This window comes from Malurus melanocephalus, unplaced genomic scaffold, assembly GCF_030028575.1.
Source record: "Malurus melanocephalus ecotype Western Australia unplaced genomic scaffold, MMel_1.1 scaffold_846, whole genome shotgun sequence".
Taxonomy (NCBI): Eukaryota; Metazoa; Chordata; class Aves; order Passeriformes; family Maluridae; genus Malurus; species Malurus melanocephalus.
Genome location: NW_026624078.1, coordinates 25305 through 43460, shown reverse-complemented (window position 1 = coordinate 43460; position 18156 = coordinate 25305). Strand labels below are relative to the sequence as shown.

General features: G+C 53.0%; 1 protein-coding gene across 1 annotated transcript in view; it reads right to left on the bottom strand.

Annotated features, from left to right (window-relative positions):
• Positions 1 to 9249, bottom strand: part of LOC130585203 (runt-related transcription factor 3-like) — a 12702-nt gene extending 3453 nt beyond the window's left edge. Inside the window, exon 1 of the mRNA XM_057385590.1 lies at positions 9058 to 9249. Within this exon, the coding sequence (XP_057241573.1) occupies positions 9058 to 9145 (88 nt within the window). The 5' untranslated portion in view covers positions 9146 to 9249. The remainder of the gene's footprint in view (positions 1 to 9057) is intronic.
• Positions 9250 to 18156: the final 8907 nt, after the last annotated feature.

The window sequence follows — 18156 nt, the reverse complement described above, 5'->3', positions numbered from 1 at the left end:
CGTGACCAGCTCGCTTTCATCCCCGCTGCCCTTGAGCTCTAAGCCTGGCCCAGAATAGAGTCTAGTCTAAGAATAAAGCTCCAGCTTTCCCTGGACGGAAAAATAAGCTAAAAATAAGCCAAAAATACAAATACAAAACCCCGTATGAGCATCTTATCTTGGGGGTTCAGCCTCCACAGACACAGTGCGGTGCCGATGAATAAAGCTGGGCTCTGGTCCCACAGAGGCCGAGTGCGTCCATCCCGTGACACCCCGGTGGGACAGCGGTTCCCACCTCGTTCTTCCTCGCCGTGTGGCTCGTGTCACCCATGTCACCCATGTCACCCGTGTCACTCATGTCACCCGTGTCACCCATGTCACCCATGTCACCCGTGTCACCCGTGTCAGCCATGTCACCCGTGTCACTCATGTCACCCATGTCACCCGTGTCACTCATGTCACCCGTGTCACCCATGTCACCCATGTCACCCATGTCACCCGTGTCACTCATGTCACCCGTGTCACTCATATCACCTGTGTCACCCGTGTCACCCGTGTCACCCATGTCACTCATGTCACTCATGTCACCCGTGTCACTCATGTCACCCGTGTCACTCATATCACCTGTGTCACCCGTGTCACTTGTGTCACCCGTGTCACTCATGTCACCCATGTCACCCGTGTCACCCGTGTCACCCGTGTCACCCGTGTCACCCGTGTCACTCATGTCACCCGTGTCACCCGTGTCACTCATGTCACCCGTGTCACTCATGTCACCCGTGTCACCCGTGTCACTCATGTCACCTGTGTCACCCGTGTCACTCATGTCACCCGTGTCACCCGTGTCACTCATGTCACCCGTGTCACCCGTGTGGCCCGCGCTGAGGGGGACGCTGCCAGCAGGGGGAGCCCCGGCCGGGCGGCGGGAAAGCGTGAGGGAGGCGGAAAGAGGCGGGATGGAGGCGGAGAGAGGCGGAGAGAGAAGGGATGGAGGCGGGAGGAAGGAGGGAGGGAGGCGGAGAGAGGCGGGAGGGAGGCGGTGGCCGCCAGAGCGGGGCGGTGGCGGGTCCGCCGTGGCCTCAGGGTGGGCGCCTCAGAGCTGCCCCTTCGTTCCATTTCATTCACCTCCATCCCGTCTCCTTCAACTCACGAGTGTCTCTCCACCTCAGCACCCTCACCTCAGCACCCCCTCCTTCACCTCAGGGTTCCCCCTCCATCCTGGCTCCTTCACCTCAGCGTTTCCCCTCCATCCCATCTCCTTCACCTCAGCGTTTCCCCTCCATCCCATCTCCTTCACCTCAGGGTTTCACCTCCATCCCATCTCCTTCACCTCAGCATTTCCCCTCCATCCCGTCTCCCTCACCTCAGGGTTTCCCCTCCATCCTGGCTCCTTCCCCTCAGAGTTCCCCCTCCATCCCATCTCCTTCACCTCATGGTTTCCCCTCCATCCCGTCTCCTTCACCTCAGAGTTCCCTTCCATCCCATCTCCTTCACCTCATGGTTTCCCCTCCATCCCATCTCCTTCACCTCAGGGTTTCCCCTCCATCCCATCTCCTTCACCTCAAGGCTCATCCCTCTGTTTCAAATCGGAGCTGCGCAGCCCCAAGCCCTGGCCTGCATCCGAGGAGATCTCTGAAACAACCCCAGCGAGTTCCAAATAAAACACAGCCATTAACACCCTCCATAACCACCTAACTCAGCAGCAAGAACCCTCTGTCACAGCCAGGATCAAACTGCAACCCGGAGGAAAGCCAGGGAGTAAAAAATGGGTGAAGCTGCATCCTCAGACCCCTCATTCCCTTTGGAATCGCAGCTGAAAATGGGCTTTAAAAACACCACCTCGCTGCCCCCTTCCCTGGCACATCTCACACACATCTGCTCCGTAGTTCTGCCTCCGAGGATTTACTACGGTTTTCCCTCGCTTACTCTCTGTCCAGCCCCCATTTGCTTTTTTGGACCCTGGCAATCCRAGCTTGAGTATTTCAGTTGTCCAGTTGCCAATCAAAATATTTGAAGGAAATGTTTATTTTCTTCTCGAAATCACACCAGCTGCTGCACTAACTGAATAAGCCCATTTAGCTGTAAGAATTTAACCATTGTAAGAGTGAATTGAGTCCCCCAACTACTCCAAAATCTGACCCAATCTATCAGCGGAAATGTCAATGTTTTGGATGGGAGTTTGGGGAAGTGTGGAATGTGTATTAAATAAAAGCCATGTAAAGGTCAAAGCCMTGATTAGTAATGCCACTGTCTCCTSCTTAGGGCTGAGCTGCCCCAGGGACCGAGGAGGCCGGGACACACCCCGTGATTTAATTGTGCAGCTGCAATTTGCACCTTTTGAGGACCCCCAAGTCCCCCCTTCACACGTGGGGCTGGATAGAAACAGGCTTTCAAAGCTGCTCAAAAACCCCTTTCCAGATTAAACAACAGCGCTGCAGTGACACAGCAGCTCTCTCTCTCTGCCTCAGAGACTACATGGGTTTTTTCTTGGGTGGGTGGCGAGGAGATAAATGCRAAGAGATGCCCCTGATGGGAGCCAAACCTCGGCTGGGTCATGGTGGCAAGGGCTGGCCATGAGGTGGGAAGGGCTGGTTCGTGAGGCTGCCAACCACAGAGGTTTCTCTGGGTGTGTTCAGCCACCTCCCTTGAGACCACATTGGTTTTGGGAGCTGCCTCGGATGGAGTGAAACTGGTCCCTGCACCCTCGCTGGGTCAGGACCGGTGGATCTGCTCTGAGATCCCTGGAAGCCTTTGGGGAGATGAGGCAATGGACCCCACAGATGGTTTTAGGGATGGATGTGCTTCCATCCCAGCGCAGCAGCGGGTGCTTGCTCTGCCTCCTAACCCAGGAGCACATCTGCTCTGCCTGGAGGGAGGAAAGGGCAGCAAAAGCAATGTCAGGATTATTCAGTGCTGCAGCATGAAGGGCTTGGGGGACACCTCAAGCTCACCCAGAGCTCKTGGCAGAGCACAGCGCCGGGGCCGATGTACGGCGGGATCATCGTTATCAGATTGTCTGGGGCCAGGCAGCGACGTGTGGGACCTGAGCAGCTCCTCAGCGCCCCAGATAGCACCCTCTGGTCYCCACCTTAGAGATGTGGGGAGCCCGCGGTGGCTGCTGAACCCAGTCAGCAATAAAGCTGAGCCTGTGTGGATGTTACACAACAGATACTCACAGTGTGGGATACACACACAGAATAAAGAGAGTTTAAAGGGAACTCGATAGTGTGGCACTCTCCAAGTGTATAGAATATAAAATATCTTCAGCCTGGCCATATCTCACTGTTTTAATTCTACTCATATGTGTGCCTTGCAAAACTGTCATGAAAAATCTACCCTAGGGGAAAAAAACCTTTCCTGTCTTATTCCGCAATGATTGATGACAATGTAAAAACTGATGATACTTCATGGTTCTGTATGTGATACAGCAGTGTGTGCATGCTGAGTGGGGACAGACATTTCTACTCTGGATATACCTTTGGCTGGTTTCTCTCTAACTCATTTCTGTGATGCTCAGACCTCCAAGTCATCTCTGAGCATTTTTCTGACCTTTGCTCCTCTGCGCTTCCTTTCCCCTGATCGCAACAACTCCATGTGGGAGCRAGGAGAGCCCGGTGGCCAGAGAAGGAGAGAATCTCCATGGGAAGGTGTGTGAGATGCAGCTGATCTGTGAAGCCCCAGCTCATCTCTAGAGAAGGCRCCGCTCTCCTCCCCACCCACGCATGCAGGCACGCTCTCACGCCTCTGTCACGTATGTTAACAAGTTCATTTTTTTCCAAGTCAGAGCCAACTAAAAAAGAAAACGGCCCCTTCCTCCCAGCCCACGTAAAATAGAGCAAAATATATTTTAGGGGAGGAGGGGAGGTGTTGAAAAAAAAAAAGAGGGTGTGAACAGCATCCGTTGTTACACGCCCATGGAGCACTGCTGTGTATCTGATAGAACCAGCTCACAAACTGGGTGCACGGACTTCCTCTGCAGAGTTTGAAAAAAAAAACCCAAACCCCAAACCAAAACACAACAACACACAGGTCTTTATCACAGCATCGCCAGGCACCACCTCAACACCGCCAAGCACGTTTGCTGCTCGGTTCTGTGATTCTCCTCGAGCACCGTGTGCTCCGTGCACACACACACGCGGCCCCAAACCCACCCCAGYGCTTCCAATCCCACCCCAAATATTCTGGGCAGAAGCAGAGCAGGGAAAATCCCATGTATTCCCAGCTCCGTGAATCATGCACCCCATCTCAACTTCTGCAAACCCTTCCAAGATCCATTGGAACCCATCCTTCTGGGGAGAACCCTGCTCCACACTTGGTGTGGATTTATCCAGTGCCAGCAGTGTCCTCCAGAGCTCCTCTGCCTCGCCGTGTTTACCCCTCCATGTATTTACACAGAGCAATCGGCTCCGCTCGCCGCCTGCCCTTTGCTAGACTAAACAAGCCCAGCTTTTTCAGTTTCCTCTCCCTGCACAGCCCGGCTTATCCCTGAGCTCTGTGCCCGCATCCCGTGCCCGGCCCATCCCGCAGCCCCGCGGAGCTGATGAATAACGGTGCGAACTGCAGCGGGTGGGTGGGCTGATCGCAGGAGCTTTGCTCTTTACCTCTATTCAAAGGGTATTAAAACAAATTAACAAGCCCTGACTACATRAAAGGAAGCTGCTGGATTTACAACCCAGCCTGCAGCTAGACCACCTTGCCTGCCGAGCAGGTTTGGGCCAGGCCGGCTCTGCCATGGGAATCCCACTGCGGAGGGGGCTCCTGCAGCCCAGAGCCCGGCAAAGCAGCGGGACCCGGGCTGGGGGCTCCCCACCCTGCTCTGAGTCTGGAACTGAGGATCCCAGCACCTGGAAAATCCCGTGTTAAGGGCAGGCTGCCATTCCTGAGGCAAATTCCAAGGGAGTCCTTGCTGTTCTGTAGGGGTGCAGCACCGTGAGGAATCCACAGCAGTCACGGGTGCCCGAACTCTGTCCTGGGGGAAGCTCCTGTGGTTCCCCTGTGACACTTCCATGCCAAACTCACTGAAGGGACATCACAAATGCAAAGGAGAGGAGCAGAAAAGCAGTTTAAAGATAGACACAGAAGCCTGAAAGCAGGCAGGAAACCCATCTCGAGCGTGTTCCTTCCTTTGAGGCTGAAGCTGAATCCCACAATATGTTTTCTTCCCACTAATGCTTGCCTAGCTTCCTTTGGAAACAATTTAGTCTCTGCCCGTGGTAGAATGTTTTTATCCATTAAGAAACGGATATTTTAAAGAAACCATAAGTCAATCTGGACAGGGATTAGGAAGCAGCAATTCAGTGTATTTGCTGGGCCCATAATTCAGGACTTAACCTCAGAGCAGCCACGTTGCATTTCGGAAACAATAGGGGCACTTGCTGCCTGTGCCAAGAGGCTTCTTAAAAGTAACGTAATACTTTAAAAATGTATATTTAAAAAGAAAAAGAGAGAGAAAGAGTTTGCTTTAAATGAATAKGGTGAAGCATTGTGCTGATGATAAAAATGTGCTGGCCTGAAGTAATGGACTGGGAACGAAGCTGGTTAAAGCYGAGCAGTTTCCAGATAGGGAGATCTGAAGCTCTTCACCATTGAACACAGTGTCTCCYAAAAACCATTCTCCAGGGCTAGGAGAGGCAAAAAGATGCAGCTTTTACTGTCCTCTCTGAGAAATCGAGGGACTTTGGCTTCTCTGCAGCAAAAGGAAGAGTGTGCACGGGGACACAAAGTGCATTAATCAAAACAGCTCTCTCTGGTACCCAGGGGATCCAATGTAAAATCCCTTTGTGATTGTCCTGGTGAACACGAGCCCCCTCCACGCTGCTGGACAATGCCCACAATTGCTTTTGAGTGGTTGAAGATGTTTCCAGCACAGAACCCCAGCTCAGGCCTGGCTGCGTGGGCGGTCCTGCTCTGCTGAGCTGGGAACAGAACGGCTCAGCCTGAGCCCCTGCTGAAATGTGGGCAARGCAGAGCACGGAGAGCTGGGGCTGCTCCTGGGGAGGACGTGTGGCTGTCACTGCCCCAGTGACAGGRGGGAGCAGCACAAGGCAGACAGGAGCAAGTCCCTTTCCCATCTTGCTTCACTGCAGAGAGCTACTTGAATTTTTTAAGCTAAAAGCCAAAGTTGACCGAAGCAGGCAMGCAAGGCTCTGGCTTCGCGTGCCCCGTAATAAGGAACCATTTCAAGGCATCCTAATGACAGCTTGGTGTCTCGCTGCGGGGATGGCAGAGCTGCAATTGCAAAAACTCACATTTTCCAGACCTCTCTGGAGCAGCACTGGGCCAAATCTTTCTGCTCAGCTGAAGCCAGGGAAGCAGTGCTGGGGAGGATGAGGGTCTGCCTGGCTGACCTGCCCCAGATTCTCATCACAACTACAGCGGGGTGAGCCCAGAGTTACCCTATGAACTCCCCAGAGTTACCCTATTAACTCCCCAGAATCACCCTATGAACTCCCCAAAGCAGTGCAAGTGCCAGTGGCCATCCCAGCTGGGGACAGGCATGGGAAGGRATGGATTCTCTGCTCCTCAGAATGGGTAAGACAAAGCCAAAGCCACTGAAATACCCTGTGAGTGAACACGGGGAATCAGTGGGACAGCAGGATCTGACCTGCTCAGCCTCAGAGCTGYGCTCTCTCCTCCCAGATTTCCTGGCATGCCCTTCAGAAACCACGGCTTTCTCTTACCGGGAGGGTTTTGGTTTGAGACCATTTCACCTCAGGATGATCATTTTACACCGGGGCTATTTATAACCTCCAGGGGCTGCTTCACTGAAAGCCTCTGCGAGTGGCTGAGGGCCAGACCCTTCTCCCACTCCCGGCAGCGTCCTTGCCATGATCCCCACTGCGGCCACAGCTTTCACTCCTTTCACTCCTGAACTGGGCCAGGGTAAACATATCTCCCCAGAACCCCAATTGTCCCAGAGAAAAACACTKTGTCCTACATCCTGTCTGCMTAAAACCCSAAAMTCCTCGTRCTGTGYACAGGAATTTGGGGTGCTGGGTTTSCCCCGTAGTGGCTGAGGYTGTTTCTGACCRTCCCAGCTCCCAGCCTGGTTTTGCCAGGAGCAGATTAGGAAGTTTGTGCCAACTGCTTGGTCAGCACAACAGGGAGGCCRAGCACACGAGCAAAGGGAAAACCTCCCTGGCCCTTTCTTAATCCCTGCACAGGGATGCTGAAAATATTAACCTTGGGCAGCGCCCCTATAAAAGATATCGGGGCCAGACAGAGCCCCCATCACCCCTCCCAATTGCTATCTCCTTCTGCTTTCCACTCCTCGGCCTCTCCTGTGTGTTACCCAAGAACGTGCCAAGTCGTGAGAATTACAGGCCTGTTAACTCCTGTGTTATTCTTGGCACCGGCCGGGCTCCACTTGCTCGGCTRAAAATTATGATCTTTGTGAATAAGGCGTGTGTGTGTGTGAGAGAGAGAGAAAGAGGGGGTTTGGAATTATGGTTATATTGGTTATAGCCAGAGCTGTGTCAAAAGGACAGGGCTGAGATGAAAATGACTGGGCTGCTCTTGCTCTGAGTTTAGGAGCCCACRGTCGTTTTTGAGACCGTTCCTCCAGCCAAGAGCAGAGCGTGCACAAAGCGCCTTCTGCAGCATTCCTGCCACTTCGGATTCACTCCGCAGGAATGATTGCACAGGGCTAATTTTGTGTGTCTCCACTCCTGCTGTCGCTTGACATTTGGGAATTTGGCAGGGGTGGTAGCTCGTGGCCAACTTCATTTTTTTTCCTCGTTGAATTTGTGTCATCACCTGATTCTTYGCTCCAAACGACGCTCTTTGGGTTTCTGGCACTGCAGGGGGCTGTGCTAATTTAAAATACAAATCTTTTTTTTCTTCCCCCAAGAATCTCGTTCTTTATGATGCAGCCAGTGGGACAAGCCTAAAAACTCTTTCTCTCTCTCTTGCTTTTTTTAAAAACAAAATCAAATGATAATCCTACACAGAATACCCGTGTTCTTCTCATAAACCGAGCTAATATCAATGAAAATTCCAAGCATGGAGATTTGCATTTCAATGAGAAATAAATTAAATTTTCACKGTAATTTTGGGTTGGGAGGAGCAGCACAGCTTTTACGGTTCGGGTAACATTTTCCAACATGTTTTTGCACCCAAAACCCCCTGTCTGCCAATGACACCGAGCCTTTCCAACAACCACGGCRCTTCTGAAAACGCAACACAAAGGCTTTGGGAGCTTTTTCTACGAAACCTTCCCAGAAGGGCCATTTCTCACCAAAACTCCAAATACAGACAACTTAAATGCTGTTGCTTAGAGCCCTGATAGTATCTCTGCTGATTTCTGAAGGAAAAGAAACAGTGAGACCMAAAGTGCATGGGAAAAGAGCATAGAAAAGGACAGGAGAACGGYCTCTTAATTCATCCTGGTGCCATCTGCCTGTGCAGAGATGGGAGCAGTGCAGCAGCTGAGATATTTCCAAACACAATACTCAGTTTGGGACTGTAATTCCAGCATTAGCAGGCTGATCTCTCCCAGGTAACTCGGGGGTAATTCCTCCTGCTTTCCCCCGGCCTGGCAGCGAGCTGCAGCGCAGATTCCCGGGGAACGCCCAGGGACTCGGGGTGTGCTTTGCCTTTGGCAGCTCAGGGGAGAGCAGAGGCTGTGTGTGTGTGTGTTTGTGTCTGTGTGTGTTTTTGTGTGTGTGCAGTGTGCATCCGTGGGGAGTTGTGCTGGAGCTGGGTGAGCAATCCTCACTCTTGGCTTGACACCCAAAGGTGATCAGGAGCGTTGGGATCAGCATGGGAAGCGTGAGCCGCCCTCCCTGAGGTGCTCAGCCCCAGCATGGCTGCCTCCACGGCTTCAAAATATGCTGCTCTGATCGCCCTCCATTCCTGCTGCTCGCTTTTCCCTCTAAAACCAGCTCTAATGGTACAAAGAGTGACTTCACAGGGGCAAAAAGGCTTCCAAGGGCAAGAAATCCACACAAACCCTCCCTGGCTCATCTTCCAGGCTCCCTAACCAGAGTCCAGCTCTAAAATCCCATCCAGAGGGAAGCCTGTTCCCACTCAGCCATGCCAGGAGCACGGGGGTTTAGGGGGTGACTCTGGGACACCCACCTTGGATCGGAGTTTGAGCCTGGGAGCCGAAATGGCTCGGGGTGCTGAGGGATCCGCGGGGGTTGGGTGTGCTCGGGGTCACTCTCATGGACTGGCGCAGCCGTTCCAGCTCTCCGTAGCGGTCGGTGAAGGGCTTGGCTTGGTCTTCCAGCTTTTGTCTGTGCCCTGGAACATGATAAAAGAGTCTGATATCTGATCAGCTCCCCTTTGGCTGCAGCAGCCTGGTTACTGACGGAGCCGGCAGAGCCTCTGTGCCTGCGGTTTGTGTTACTCACAGGGGACAATGGGTGCAGCCCTGGCAGAGRTGGACACAGAGTGACCCTTGGGGACACCACAGCTCACCAGTGGAGTGTCCAGTCAAGGAGCCTGGACCAGGATGGYCCTGCCTGAGTGACCAACCTGCACCAGCCCTCGCTGACTGAACACGGAGTGGAGCCAAGGTAGGACAGACCCATGGCCTGCCAAAGTGGGGAGTGGGAACCAGCAAAAGAAACATTGAATTTTAAGCATTTTCTACAGCATTTTCTCATTGCATGAAGAACAAACTCTCATCTTGCTCCAGCCACCTCCCAGCCCTGCCCATCCAGCGGGGTCAGAGCCAAGTGGGGCTGGAGGAGACCCAGGAGGGATGGGATCAGCCCTCGCTGCTACCACACCTTGGCCACCTCACTTTGCTTCTCTCTGTTCCTCTTTCCACCCATAAACCGGGCAGACTAATCACCCACCTCCCCCAGGCGGGGCAGCCGCTAATGAGCGTTTGTAAAGCACTCCCAGCTCCTTAGGTAGCAGCTGCTGGCACAGGCCAATAATTATTAAATTTATGCTAATTGTCCCGAGGCGAGAGGCGCATGAAATGCACTTGATACATAACTTTCACATTTTACTGCATTAATCATCGCCAAACGGCTTCGCTCTCCCTGGGCCYGGTTCCAGTCTCAGTTCCACCCGCACAGAGCTGGAGGGGCTCCAGAGGAGCTGGGGTTCAGCCCTTGGGATCTCCTTGTGCCTTCCCTGCTGCAGAGAGTGCCCTACAAAACCCTCAGGTGTTTTCACCTGCCACRGAGGGACCATCCAGGGTGGCACCGACCTGACCCCGGCACAATCCCGGGCTCTGGCACCTGAGAGATTGGAGAGGGGATGCGAAGAAACCCTTCTGCAGCACCTGAGAGAGCTGGGCCTAACCAGACCCTACAGCCCAGCAGCCACCGAGCCAAGCTCAGCTCCTGGTGACTTTTCAGAAGAAAAGCAGCGCCTTTAAAAGGCGATAATCGCACCCCCCTGCCCTTCCCCCTCACATCTGCASAGCTCTGGGAGCGCCGTGGCCGTTTAGAGCAAAGTCACAGAAAGTCCCCAGACTTCCCCCTCTTTAAACCGATGTCTGATATCTCCTGATCTCCACTCAGGCTGGGCTTGCCAGGCTCTCTGAGCAGACAGGGGCTGGGATGGAAGGGAAAAGCATCCACTCCAGAGGGAATCTCACACTCCCAGCTGGGCTCCAGGGGTGTCCCACCAGTAAATCCTCCCCAGTTCCTGAGGAKCTCTGACCTCCCTGTGCCATCTCCACACCCAGGTGAGCCCCACCATCCCCTCCAAGCTCTGGAATCCCCATTGATGTGAGAGTCCAAACCGATGGAAAAGGGGCTGGCACCAGAGTGGAAAACTCGGTGAGGATGAGCTCGGCAGAAAGCAAAAACCAGCRGTGTTTTGAAAATGCATTTTCCCTGCTGTGTGGAGTAAACCAAGGAAACCTCAAAGCAACACCATAAACGATCTCTTCTCATCTCTGTGTGTCCCCAGACCTCAGGCACCTCTGCATTATCCGAGGCCTTTGGAGCCAGGAGCAGCACCCGTCACRTGGTGCTTTTCCCTGGGGAAAAGCCTGTGCGCCGTCTTGTTTCAGTCCACATTTTATTATTTCACTGTCCCTTCAAGCACAGAAGAAGAAATATAGAGTTATATTTCACTTTTAACCAGTTTTTTTGGTCAGAGCTTAGAAGAAAAGCCAGAACAACTTCAAAGACCAAGTTCCCCAGAAATCGAATGGAAATTAAATTCCCTTCCTCTATCTCAGCACAAACCCTATCCTGCGGTGGCATCTGGCATGTGACGGGGAAAATCCTGAAAAAAAAAATCTATCAAGTGATCTCTGTGCTGATAATGTTTTTAAAGATTATTCAGCCRTGCAGCTCGGCTGAGGCTGAACCAGGGCTGCTCCGGTCCCTGCCCTGCCTGACCGWGGGCTCTGTCAGCCTCCAGCAAACAGTGGTGCTGTATTTATTTACACCCTCTAGAAGGGGCTGGTTTTGTGGGGACACCCAGCAATTACCAGCAAAAACCCCAAAACCCTGAAACTCTCCTGATGAAAAGAAAGTGGGAAATTTGATGCCAATGGAAGTCAAGGCCAACTCGGGGGTGGTGGGATCAGGGCTCTTCCCAGCTCTCCTTGGACTTTCTGTGGTCTGTGTCCCACTCTGTCCCCACATGTGGGACCTGACAGCCCCAAACCGTGTGAAACAAGGCAGAGAAYGAGTTAAAACCACCAACTTGGCCTGCCAGCCCTCTTTAGCTCAAGCTGTCTCCCCRGAACTTCCTGCCGCTTGTCACTTATGGCCGGGGACGTCAGACTTTGTCACGCAAGAGAGAATCGCTGTTAATGGGTTTCTTTCATCAGAACAACCTGAGCTTTTTAATTTCTGCAGCGGTTGGCTTCATTAAAAGCCCTTCCCCATCTGCCCACAGCTGTCACGGAGAGGAAACCAGYGAACAATGGCTCATACCTTAGAGAACAGGAAGGTGGTTTCTACCTTAAACCAAGCCCTGACTCAAAGCCTCACGAAGCCAGTGGGCGGATTTGCACCCAACTTCAAACAGCCCCAACCTTCATCCCAAGAAATCTGTCTGAAAAGTCTCAACCACCCCAACCTGTGAATTTTGGGGCGCAAAAGCCGCTGCCGGGCTCGGAGATTGTGCGTTTGCAGCTTGCAGGTCAATATTTATGGGAGCAGCAGAGCTCAGAGCCATCAAATGGTGGCAGCTCCTGACCTTGGGCGCTGCTCGTCAGCAGAGCGAGGGTTTTAACGCTGGCTCGGGTTTCGGAATCAGTTATTGAACATGACRTGATGTAAACATTGACAGATCACCTACGATCCCCGTGTAGTAACAAGATSGGTATCAGCACATCAAACAAACGATCCCATTGAACACTTCCCAGCTGGAAGAGCCGACGTGAATTTGACACTTGAGGCCGGTAATGAGAAGCATACTGGAAGTTTTGGGTGTTTCCTTGGAATGCAGACAGCGAAACAGTGTGTGCCACACGAGCTCAGGCCCTCTGAGCTATGATTTAAAGACATGCTTTCTGCATTAAAATATCTCAAAGACCAAACAGAGACTGCTCTTCCTTCCAGGAGTGTGCAGAATGATGTGGTTTCCCAAGCGGGGACTGGGATGGGGTTTCCAGCAGTGGAAGGGGAGCTCCACAGTGCTCTCCAAAAGCAGCTGATTTCCCCAGATTGCTGAGATGCAGAATGTAAGGTTGATCAAAGGTAGAAAGGGGCTCCARGAACTTCATGGCTCGAGTGACACCAAGATCTCAGAGCTGAAAGATTTGATTCAAAATAAACCCTCTGTGGGGTGAGCACAGTGCCCAGATTTCTCTATAGGTGGAATTCCAGCCATGAGACCAGGGAGCTGCCAGCCTCCCCCAGCCCTGCTGGGCTCAGAGCTGGGTGTCACGCTCATCCCCAGGCCTGGCTTAACCCTGTGATGCTGGAAAGGGGCTCGGCCCTCCAAGGGAGCCTGGAATGAGGAAAGCACCGAGGGCTGCTCATAACACTCACACCGCAGAGCATTCCCTCAAAATCAGGACAGGAGAGCCAGGAGAGCACCACGGGCTGGCACAGCACCTGAGCCACGCTCAGCCACCTCCAAACACAGCTCTGAGCATCCCTCCAGCATTCCTCCATCCTTCCACCAACTTTCTGCCCAAATATCCCCATCCCGAGCTCACAGGAGCAGCCCCCACACACAGCCCCTGGCTCAGCCTCTCCACGTCCACAAAAAAACAATCAGCAGCGGATAAAATTCCCTCTCAACGTGCAAAACACCTTTCAAATACCTCCTGTACCCTCAGAGTGGGTATTTCAGAGACACCCAGCCCTCCACAGAGGCTGGAATCATTTCCCAGCCCGAGTCTCGGCGAGACTGTCAAGTCCCAGCATGTGCTCAGGAGAAAAGCCACATGTGAAAGTGCCGTGTTATGGGAACAGCAGGCCTGGCCCTGGCAGCCAAAGCTGGGCTGGTTTCATCTTTGCACACCTCTAACACAAGGCAGGAGCATCGCTGGGGTTTGCCGTGGAATCCCACCTCCAGCAGGAAAATCACTCGGGTTTACTCTGGAATCCCATCCCCAGCAGGAAAATCACTCGGGTTTATCCTGGAATCCCACCTCCAGCAGGAAAATCACTCGGGTTTACTCTAGAATCCCATCCCCAGCAGGAAAATCACTCGGGTTTATCCTGGAATCACACCTCCAGCAGGAAAATCACTCAGGTTTACTCTAGAATCTCACCTCCAGCAGGAAAATCGCTCGGGTTTACTCTAGAATCCCACCTCCAGCAGGAAAATCGCTTGGGTTTGCCTTGGAATCCCACCTCCAGCAGGAAAACTGCTCAGGTTTACCCTGCAATCCCATCCCCAGCAGGAAAATCGCTCGGGTTTACTCTAGAATCCCACCATCAGCAAGAAAATCGCTCAGGTTTACTCTAGAATCCCATCCCTAGCAGGAAAATCACTCGGGTTTACTCTAGAATCCCACCTCCAGCAGGAAAATCACTCGGGTTTACTCTAGAATCCCACCTCCAGCAGGAAAATCACTCAGGTTTACTCTAGAATCCCACCTCCAGCAGGAAAATCGCTCGGGTTTACTCTAGAATCCCACCTCCAGCTCCAGGCTCACCACGGGAAATTCCCAGCCCAGAAGAATTCGGTGCTGCTGGGGAAGGAGGGAGGGGAGGACGAGGGAGGGGAGGACGAGGGAGGGGAGGACGAGGGAGGGGAGGATAGTGCTGAGCTGGAAGAGACTCAAAAATGACGCAGGATGACAGAGGTGCCCTGCGAGCCCCGGTGAGTCCCAACCCCGGCGCTGAAAGGCCCAGGAGCTCACAGGAGGGAAATGTCGGCAGGCACCGTCCCTTGTGCCGCCCAACAAAGTCARAGGCACAGATAACTCATTATTCACACGTTTGAAGTCGGCTGCTTACGCCATTTGGAAGGAGAATCAGTCACGGCCGGGCTTTGCTTTGCTTTTCCTCGGGGTTTTAGGAGACACTGCTGCTACTGTCCTTGTGCAGCTCGGGCACGGAGCGCTGTGCGTGGCACAACCTTCACACCCACAACCAGGGGCAAAGAATATTTAAAGGGGGTGGGGGAGAGAATTAGGAGGGAAAAAAAAAAAAAAAAAGAAAAAAGAAAAAGAGACTGCTAATTTATAAAGCTTTTTTAGCTGGTGGTGGTCTGAGATGAATTGGCTGCCTGTAAAAGGATGAAAATAAATATCCCTCTTTTTGAAGGAAATAGGCTGGCCCCGGGCCAGCTGGCAGGAAGCACAGAGATATGTTGCATTTACAGGAGGTTTTTAGTGTCTGAAGCTGCTGCAGCAGCAGAGATGTTCATTCTAGGCAGACTGGTATTGATTAGGAGGCTTTGGGAGCCCCTGATCTCCTCTCACTCTGGGTTTAGTGCTGAGATTTTGCCTCTGCCCCTTTCCCTGCCCATCCTGTGCCACCCTGAGGAGTCTCTGACAAACCCTGATGGGGCCTTTAATTGGGCTGGGAGCCCCCAAAACAGAGCCTTCTGGAAGGAAAACAAAGCAGGGCATTAATTCACACATTTAAACAGAACTCCTGAGCTGTGTTTCCAGAAGCTCCGGGGATGGGAGAGCTGTGGCCCGTTCCCAAATCAAAGGGAACATCACGGCCAAATTTCCACGCAACTGCAGCTCAAATGCCTGAAGGACACTGGCTCCCCATTCCCAGGATTTCAAGAATCTTTCTCGATTTGTAAAATTATATGAAGCCCTCAGAACACAGGGAAAGCAGGGGGCATTCTCTCAATGGGTGAGATTTAAGCATTCAGCCCTCTCGTGCCTTGCTGAAAGTCCCCACCAATGCTTTCCTGAGTTTTTCCATCCTTCAGAGCTCTGAAAATCTGCCCTGAGCCTGCGCAGTGAGCAGGGTGGGGGTTCAAGGCTGTGATTTACAGATGTGAAAGCTCCAGCTCTGTGTCACACTGCAGCAGGTGGGGGCACATCTGCGGGAAATGGGGCAGCTTTCGGGACAGGGCACAAAAACCACCGACCCCAACRGCCTCTCTGCAGCCACTGCCAGCTCCAGGAGGGCAAAACGCACTCGTGGGCTGGGATCTGGCTCTCAGGGAATCACACAAACTCCCTGATTGCCAGATTTCACCCGAGCTGGGCGCTGCAGAGGAAGGACAGGGCTGAAGGACACTCGGCTAGAATTGCCTCAGCCACGGCTGCGATCTGATGTTGGGGTTGCAGAGATGTGGGGAGCGATGCCAAYCCTGGAGAGCTCCTGCTGCTGTCTCAGCCCGGGCTGGGAGCTACCGGTAGGGCTGGTTCCTCCCTGGAACCTGTTCCAATAGGGCCAGCACATCAAATTCCTTGGGGTGACACCGGTTAAGGACACAGTGCCTGGGACGGGAGAACCAGCGGCTGTGTTTAGAGCATCTTCCTCAGCACCCTCATCCTCTTTAGCATCCTCATCATCCTCAGACCCTCTGCATGGCACCTTCATTCTCCTCAGACCCTCTGCACAGCACCCTCATCATCCTCAGCCCCTCTGCACAGGACCCTCATCATCCTCCTCAGCACCTTCATCATCCTCTGCCCATCATCCTCATCCTCTTGAGCACCCTCATCCTCCTCAGATCCTCTGCACAGCACCCTCATCCTCCTCAGCACCTTCATCATCCTCTGCCCAGCACCCTCATCCTCTTGAGCACCCTCATCCTCCTCAGACCCTCTGCACGGCACCCTCATCCTCCTCAGACCCTCTGCACAGCATCCTCATCCTCTTGAGCACCCTCATCCTCCTCATCCTCCTCTGCACAGCACCCTCATCCTCCTCCTCCTCAGCACCCTCATCCTCTTGAGCACCCTCATCCTCGTCAGACCCTCTGTACAGCACCCTCATCCTCCTGCCCAGCACCCTCATCCTCTTGAGCACCCTCATCCTCCTCAGACCCTCTGTACAGTACCCTCATCATCCTCCTCAGCACCTTCATCATCCTCTGCCCAGCACCCTCATCCTCTTCTACACAGCACCCTTATCCTCCTCCTCAGCACCCTCATCATCCTCCTCTGCACATCACCCTCCTCTTCCTCAACACCTCATCCTCCTCATCCTCCTCAGCACCCTCATCCCCTGCTCAGCACCCTCCTCATCCTCCTCAGCACCCTCATCCTGCAGCTCTGCTCCCCAAAGCCACAGGAGCGGATCTGAGCCCAGCAAAAGGGGTTCCCTACTCCCTTTTTATTTTAAAATAAGGAACCTCCCAGCACAGAGGATCCCAGAGGACATCAGGAACACTCTGTGCTCCTCTTCCTCCTCCTCCTCTCTGCCCCCTCCAACTGCAGCAGCAGAAACTCTTCAAGGGGTGAACCAAACAATGCACACTGATGTTTGTGTGCTCCCCATCCTGCAGGAGGYTCACAGGGGCTCCCATGGCAGCGGAAGAGAAGGGTCTCAGCAGCTCCATTTCATCTCRCTCTGAGTCAAATCCTCTTCCTCCCTCCGCCACATCATTACAGCGATTGGTTGCACTGATAAACCCTTTCGGGAGGCAGAAACAAGATGTGTCCTGCCTGACATCTGATGTGATCTTGTGGTTTTGTTTGATAGCTCTGGCCCTTGGTGTGTTCCCTGAAACGAAACTCGCCTTTGAGCCCTGGCTGTTTGTTCTCTTTTCTGTCTGTGACCCTTTGCCGTGTCCTCTCGAGCTCCTGAATGCTCCCCGAGGGAGCTGCATTAATAATAATAATAAAAAATAATAATAACGCTGCATTAATAACCCTAAAAATCTCCCTGAAAGCCCCCTCACATCCCCTGCTGCCCAGCTGGAGTTACAAACAGGTAAACTGAGGCACGGGGCAAATGCTGCTCCATTGGGAAGGGGTGAAGCTCCTTGCTGTGATGCTCACAAATATTCATTTTGCTGCCAGCTGATCCCAGCCCAGCCCATCCTTCTCCTGGATCAGGCCACTGGATCCAACAGGAGTTTCTTCTGCTATATTTRAATTATATTTTAATTTTTTTTCGCTGTGTTTGAACAGCACAACCTGACACAGAACACCTTCAATGAAAAGGAATCCTCCAAATATCCCTACATGACCATATCCCACCAGAAAACCCATTTTCTCAGTTTAATCTCCCCAAATCCACAATCAGTGCCCATTTCTCCGATTCTGAGTTATCCCCAGGGCCAGGTTGGCCTCTCCCACCCCACCTGAGAATGGTGCCCTGRGGTTTTCCCAAAGCCTTCAAAAGCAGGAGGTGTTGCAACCAATCCCAACAAAGATTCCTTTGTAGAACGAGAGCAAAAATAATTTTCCCGTCCTGGCTCCCAATATTGCTGCTCTTGGGAAATATTGGCCGTTCAAATGATTCTGAAGTTATTGTGCAGAGGGCAATTYGAGAGGAGAGGTGGAATTTACTGCATGAGGCAAACAGAATCATTCGAGGGGTGGATTTGCTGGAGCCCAGATCATTTCAGCTGCTCCAGTTTCCATTTTGAGGCCGGGTTGTAACCTCGAGCTGCAGCACTGAAAGCTCTGCTGATGCAAAGCCATTGCCTGGAGCGTTGTGAGGCCAATTCCATCCCTGCTCTGGGAATTCTCCACCCGTCCCTGTCCYCTGGGACATCCCCACCGAGGTCCCCATGGGGCTGGGGTCTAACACAGCCCCACCCCCAGAGCTCGGGCCCAGGCTGGTTCTGTCCCTGAGGGGTTTTTATCCGGCCCCAGGAGCTGAGCCCTGATTATCCCAGCAGGATCAGCCCCACGGGGAGCCCCAAGGCTCC